Source organism: Melitaea cinxia, chromosome 14 (genome assembly GCF_905220565.1).
Source record: "Melitaea cinxia chromosome 14, ilMelCinx1.1, whole genome shotgun sequence".
Lineage (NCBI taxonomy): Eukaryota > Metazoa > Arthropoda > Insecta > Lepidoptera > Nymphalidae > Melitaea > Melitaea cinxia.
This window is the reverse complement of record NC_059407.1, coordinates 14,354,938-14,362,697: the sequence shown is the minus strand read 5'-3', so window position 1 is coordinate 14,362,697 and position 7,760 is coordinate 14,354,938. Positions and strand designations below refer to the sequence as shown.

The 7,760-nt window shown below is 36.0% G+C and overlaps 1 protein-coding gene across 1 annotated transcript; it reads left to right on the top strand.

The window, feature by feature from the left end:
* The first annotated feature begins 2,526 nt into the window (after positions 1-2,526).
* On the top strand, positions 2,527-3,480 carry LOC123659425. Its single transcript, XM_045594641.1, has one exon. The coding sequence runs from the start codon at positions 2,527-2,529 to the stop codon at positions 3,478-3,480; it is 954 nt and encodes a 317-aa protein (XP_045450597.1).
* The last annotated feature ends 4,280 nt before the right edge of the window (positions 3,481-7,760 follow it).

The following is a 7,760-nucleotide window of genomic DNA, read 5'->3' as shown; positions in this document are numbered from 1 at the left end:
CGATCATCAGCCGTTGTAATGACCATGGCGTCAACACACTATCGAACATAGAATAACAATAGAACACATTATAAGAAATATCTAATTGAGGAATTTCAACACCAACAAGAAGACACAACCTACACATGTTGTGCAATACTGCATAATACTAAGGTTCATTCATCAGGATTATTAGCTTTCAATGGAGCCAAAATAACACGCATAATTTCCTCAATGTTAAATAGAAATTGGGGAGATTGATTGGTGGGTAATAAATATCATGTTTCCACGACCGCTCTTCCGCGTTCAATGTTCGCATGACAACATCATTATCCATTCTTATTCCTTATTGCAAGGAAATCGTATTTATGGAATTATGTTTACAAAGTATTGAATCAATAAGACAGAGAACAAAAATAATACATACAAAAAGAAAATTTATTTATAAGACTCTGCTCTACAGCTAAAATCCTATCTCAGGGCTGTATCTCGAACTATAATACTAACTCGGACTTAAAAATTGGACTAATTCGGAATTTAAAATGTATGACTGCAAGCACCATAAACACAGATAAAAAAAAAATTATGGAACGTATTTTTTCGGCGCTTTTAGCTTGATTTTAAATTTCAGTTGTATTAAATAAATAATGTACAATGGTACAAAAGTCTACGTGAGGATTGAGATGTTTATAGTCTGTCTGTTACAGATAAAAGAATACGTAGGTTTTATTTTACGATGTTTTAGACAAATTAAACTTTTTACTTAGAAAGGTCATCTGTACTAATATTATAAAGAGGAAAGATTTGATTGTTTGTTTGCATTGAATAGGCTCCGAAACTACTGAACTGAATTGAAAAAAAAAACACTGTTGGGAAGCTACACCATTCGCGGGCGACATAAGCTATATTTTCAAAACTATTAGCAAAAAACAATTTGTTTTAAATTTTTTGTTAAATACGTAAGTCTCAAAGCATTGTCAGTATAATTTCTATAAATTATGATACTTATTTGATACTGTTAGATATTAAACCCAATTAGCAACACATTTAGAGTAAGCTATGACTGTAAGCAACTTAATGCTGACTGACTGATTTAAGTATTTTTTTTTTCGATAGATAAATATTACATACTGATAATAAATATATAAATAAATACAGGAACAGAAAGCAGGGTCACTGCACATTACGCCAGCGGGCGAGTCAATAAATTATAAAAAGAAAAATCGAAGTATAATTAGTATTGTTGCTAGAAAATTATAAATTAAAATCTACATTTAGAATAAAATGTAATAATAAAAATAACAGAGAAAAAAATTATAGCGATATGAGAAGCATGTATATACAAAACTATTTACATGTGTATGTATGTGACGTGTCTGTAGTTAATGTGTGTATGTCTAGTTGTTAACTGGGCGATATCTGTCCACCATATCGACCTTGTAATTGTAATGAAAATGCGTGGCCCAAGAACTATTTGCGTAACAATTGCGCTAATTAAATTTCGAACTTTTAACTTTTGTTCGTTGGTTTAAATTTTTATATTTCGAACCTAGAGAACTAAACACAATAGTCTAGAACGAATTAGAATCTAGAATAAATTATATTATACTAATTAATGTTTTGTTCCGTATTGTAATAAGATCTCGAAAAGCCACAACATCCTTTTAATAAACTTTAGTACATTGACAACTTAAGACTAACAAAACTATTGAATGCTACAACACGATGTTTTCAATCGATTGTTGACTTCCACTGGAACGCAATTTTAATTGCAGATTCGCGCCCCAAATGCTATGTCGGAATCGAAGAGACGAAAATACAGGTATATTTACTACGAATTGACGCAACGAAATTCGTGCCACCATATTGTTTTTTATGTATCATTTTTTTTATTTCTTTTATACAAAACTTTTCCTGAAAAACGAACACAAAAAATATAACCGATTTGGTGCATTCGTTTGGAAGTTACGCGCGTACATACACAATTTGGTGATTCAATTTTGTTTCCTATTTTATTTCTAAGCTTTACTAACAATTGCTTTTATACACACGAGTAAAATACAATATAAATTCATACAATTATAGTAACAACTACTTAAAGGTAAATAAAAAATCGATCGTTCGTTTGGAGTGACAGCTGACAGTCGTACTTATGTTAATTAACTTTGTAAAAATTATATATATCGATTCTTTAATCATTAAAATAGTATTTAATTCAGAAATAACACTAAAACTATATGCATAAATGTTATTGGAGTGATATGTGCAGTGAATAGTGTTATATTGTTCAATTAAGAAAACAGCTGACGATTACCCGTTTTGCAGATATACCCTCAATATAAAGTGTAAAGTGAACAAAGGATTTAAGTCGTTTACGTTTTGAGGACTCGTGGGGTGGAGTAACGTTAAGAACTCTGGGGTGGTAAAGTATTTCTAGAAATTGAATAAGAATAATAATAGCATTCATCATTGTTAAGTTTCAAAATATTGTTTTCTAATTTGATTCCTTAGCGCCATCTAGAAGTAGATTCTGACAACAACATAATCATGACCGATAAGTGTTCTAGCTGCGGTAAATTCGTTGCATCGTCAGATGGCGTTAAGTGTAGTAAATGCAATACAGTACATCATAAACAATGCGTGAATGTAAGTCCGAATTCAAAGGTCGGCCCGAAATGGCATTGTAAGACTTGTAAACGCAAGCCTACTTATGCTGATAACGGCGAAACGTCTGGAGATGTCCCTCGGCTGGCAGAACCATCATCCCTTTCGGAAGAAATTAAGCTTCTTCGGTCAGAGATTAACTCTTTGCGCCAAGACATTATGTCCGTAATTTCATCTACGAATACTGAACTTCAGAACAGGCTGGAAGTCATAGAAGGGAGATTGTCCAAGTTGGAGAACCAGCACCCCCTGGAAAACCCGACACAAAGCGTTGATATTAATAAAACTATAGAACGACTCCAAATACGCTTAAATGAGTCTGAGCAGGAAAATCTTCTGAACGATGTCGAAATCACCTGTGTTTATGAAGAACAGGGGGAGAATGCTACTCATACAGCTATGGCGCTAATAAAGAAAATAGGTATTACCATCGAGGAGCGTGATATTGTTAGTGCACAGCGAACTGGAGTACGGCAACAACATCCTGGTAGTCGCGAAAGTGAGGGTGAGACCAGTTACTCCCGTCCACGTCCATTGGTGGTACGGTTGACTCGCAGGTATCTTCGGGACGAAATAATACGCGCGGCGCGCGTACTCCGTGGCGCGGACACGGATGGCGTGACCACTAAGCCATCTCGTTTTTATGTTAATGAGCGTTTATCACGGGAAAACCGAAAAATTTTCTATCTGGCACGGCAAATGGGTAGCAAAGAAAATTGGCGTTACGTATGGACACGAGGAGGACGGGTGTACGTGCGGCGTGAACAGGGTTCAAGAGCCCATGCTATTCGCACTGAAAGTGATCTACCGAAGATTTTTGGGAACGATCATGTTTGAACTGCAGCAAATTATGTATTAAGCTGGCCCCGACAACGACCCAAGATCCGTCTTTCAAGTTGCACATGGTTGTTGCTTACCTACTTACGAAGTGTCTGTATAAAGTGTTATTTAAACATATAGGCTATATAATTGGCAAGAGAGACAAGTATGTGAATATAATATTTAAATTAACTCTTTATTACCTACCGTCTCGTTCTTATAATATAATATATTATATTTTATTTGTAATTTTAGTATTAAGTTATGTAACGCATTTCACAGAGAGGTGTGCGTACTCCTTGTATATAGTATTTTTGCGCAGAAATTGTTACGCAACCGAATGTCAGGATTACTGTGACTCAATTACCTTAGTTATTTCTGGTACTTTAATTTATGTAATAATTACTAAAAGTCACACTACAACTCAGAAACCCTTGTTTGTATTTCAGTTAGTATTACTCTTAAAATTCGTAATAAGGATATTATATTTTTGTTATGTTGTGAAACGGTGTCATAATAACCTACTATCATGCTGTGAAAATTTGACAAATAGAATTAATTATTTTATGAAGATATGTATTGGTTTTGAACACTGTGTTTTACATTTTATGAAGCATTCGAATAACAATATATCATTAGGATTTTACTGTAAATTACTTTATAAACTGGCCAAAAATAACATATTAGAGATATTTTTTATCAATATATATTTTGCTGTTGTGTTTTTTTGTGGTGTAACTATTCATTTTCAAATGTTTTGTCTCAATGTATCTAATCGAATGAATTCTAGGGTCTATCGAACGACTCAGAATAATATTATTTTATATCATACCGACATAATGCTGTGTTACACTCATTTATTTCTCTGTGTGGATTTATGTTATTTGCTGGCCTATTATAGTATTATATACTTATTGGTTATTCAGGTTGTTGTATATGTCTGTGATAAAATATATAATTTATCTTTAACCTGAAAAACAAGTTAAAAGTTGGTCTTTTAAACCCGGGATCGTTAGGTACTAGACATGACGAGTTTCTGGTTGCCATGGATAGACATAGGGTCGATATAATGGCGATTAATGAAACGTGGCTTCGGGATGGAGAAGAGGGCAGGGCACCCCACGTACCTGGATACCGCTTACGGCACATACCGCGTCCACTTGCGGTTCGTTCAAGGGGAGGTGGTGTTGGTTTCTATATAAGGGACGGTCTTACTGTTCGGGCACTTGCGCATCCAGAAAATGAGTTAGTAGAACAAATGTGGGTTAAAATTTTGATACGAGGAAAAACTATTGTGATAGGTACAGCTTATCGACCACCTTGGCTTACAGTAGATCTATTTTTCGCCGCTCTTACGGAATCGGTAACATCTTTCGTATGGAGTGATAATATATTTTTGACGGGCGATTTTAATATTGATTTTCTTAATAAAAGCCACACTAATTATAGGAAGTTGTGTGATTTCTTAACCACCACCAATTTAAGTCAGCTGGTTGTCACACCTACACATTTCACAGATACCAGTGAGACCCTACTTGACCTTGTATGTACGAACACTACCGTGTTAAACGTTAACGTGGACTACATATCCGCCCTGAGTAGCCACGCGTTTGTCTCATGTGTGCTAGATATCGGAAAGGACAAGCCAACGCCTAAATGGATTGTTTACAGACCACTGAAGGATATAAATATTCAAGATTTTAATGAGTCTTTCACTTTGTTGGATTGGGATATTATTTTTTCTTTGCAAAACGTAGATGAGATTGTGGCTGTCTTTTCTAGTTATGTCCTGGCACTCTTTGATAAACACGCTTCTAAAAAAGTTATTCACATAAAGAGAAAACAGCCACCGTGGATAACATACAATATCAAATTAATGATGAGGCGTCGTGACGAGGCACAAAGAAGATCTAGAAAGACAAAGCAACCCGGGCATATAATTTTCTACACAGATTTGAAAAAATATGTTAACTCGGCTTTAACTCGCGAAAAACATGCATTCTTTGAGACTTTCATTAATTCTAATATTAAAAACCCTCGTACACTATGGAGGCATGTAAAGGAATTGGTGTAGGTTAAGTCATACAAAAATTGCATAATTCCTTCTCATCTCTGTGATGTAAATCAATTAAATGCACACTTCCTTGATGTGCCAGGACAAAAAATAGCACCACTTTCAAATCTCACATTTTATGAATTCCATAGGCTTGGTGATGTTACCTTTGAGCTTGAGACTGTTACCATTGGGGAGGTCGCGAAGGTTTTAAATAGTCTGAAGTCGCAAGCGTTGGGTGTTGATGACATCTCACTGGATATGCTTAAAATGATTGCGTCAGAAGCATTACCCCATCTCACTCATATTATTAACAGGTCTATTGAGACAAATACCTTTCCTGTGATCTGGCAACAGGCTTTGGTAAAGCCTATCCCGAAAAACGGGAATCCTCTAGAAGTCAAGGATCTCCGGCCTATAAGTATACTTCCATGTATGTCGAAAATCCTTGAAAAAATCGTTCATATGCAAGTATTAAAGTATCTGGAGGTTAACAAGATTCTACCTGAAATGCAATCGGGTTTCAGAAGACACAGGTCTACTGTTGGTGGATTGATTGAGGTAGTCGACAACATCATAACTTCACAGGATAGGGGGATGGGTACAGTGCTTGCATTGCTCGACTATTCACGTGCATTTGATTCCATCAATATCCCCCTATTGCTCTCAAAATTGTCCTATTATGGTTTTAGTAGATCAACAATTTCATGGTTCGACAGCTACTTAAAAAATAGATCTCAAATAGTAGTAGTTACAAAAGAAGATGGTTCTCAGTGTTTCTCTCAGTGCTCAGCTGTTGGCCGAGGTGTTCCTCAAGGTTCTATTTTGGGACCTTTACTTTTTATCCTGTATAGCGCCGATGTCGTCAACTGCATTAATTACAGCAATTATCACCTATATGCTGATGATATTCAAGTTTATATATCTTTTCGCCCTTCTGAGACACAGCAAGCAATTTCGAAACTTAACAGTGACTTGGAATGCATTTCTTCTTGGTCTGATAAGAACACACTGGTCTTGAATCCTTCCAAATCAAAGTATATGATTCTTGGGTCCACTAGTCAGGTCAAAAGAATAGAACATAATATTCCTTTAGTACGTATAAAGGATAAACCCATCGAACGCGTTACAGAGGCACGTAATCTAGGGGTCATTTTCGATGAAAGCCTTCGTTTCGAAAAACATGTTAACACTACTATCGCTAATTGCTTTTACCGTTTAAGGCTGCTCTATCGTATCCGTCCATACCTTAGTACACAGTTGCGTGTTAGGTTATGCGAATCATTGGTGCTGTCTAAATTAAATTACGCGGATGTAGTTTATGGCCCTAGGTTGTTAAAGCGTTCCAAATTAGCTGTTCAACGAGTACAAAATGCCTGTGTTAGATATTGCTGGGATGTACCACCTCGTAGTCATATCACACCATATCTTGTTAAGGAGCGCATACTAAATATGGAAAATCGTAGGCGTCTGCACCTTGCTTGCTTATTATTCGATGTGATCAAGTATAAGTATCCGTTATATCTCTTCAACAAACTATCGTGGATGGGAGAGGGAAACACACAACATAGAACCAGGTCACACCTACGTAAGCTCTGTCTGCCTAGATTTCACACCGCTGCTTTTAGAGGGAGTTTCAAGTACAGCGCAAGTAAGTGCTGGAATAACCTACCTCCTCCATTACTAGAAGCGTTAACGGTCACTAGTTTTAAGAGGAAATATAAGTTACTGTTAGTAGCAGAGTTTTGCAGCCAGTCTTAGATCTTTAGATCTTTGGTTTTAGTTAAATGTTAATTTGTCTTGTTTATTCTTCTCCATCCTCGCCGCGGAATATAATAATATGATAAATACTGTAATAATATGATAGATTGTGTCAAAATATTCGTTAAGTGTATGTATATGCATATGTATGTGTATATGTGTGTGTGTATATGTAAGTGTATATGTTTATGTGTATGCTATGTATATATATTGTCAGTGTGGATGTGCTGCTCTCTTTTTGTGGGTGTAGATGGTGTATGGTGGTTGCGAATGTTTATGTTTTTCTGATATGTGCAGTGTACTTGTGGTGTATGTTGGTGTCGGTTAAGTGGGTGGTTTAAGTGAGCTATAATTGTGTGAGTGTGTTATTGGTTGAGTGCTGTCAGTGATGTCGCTCCAAGCGAGTGACAATGAGGAGTCACTGAAAATCAGCGTCTCACCATTGTTTGCAATGGTGTGACAAATGCTGAGTGGCTGCCTGTAT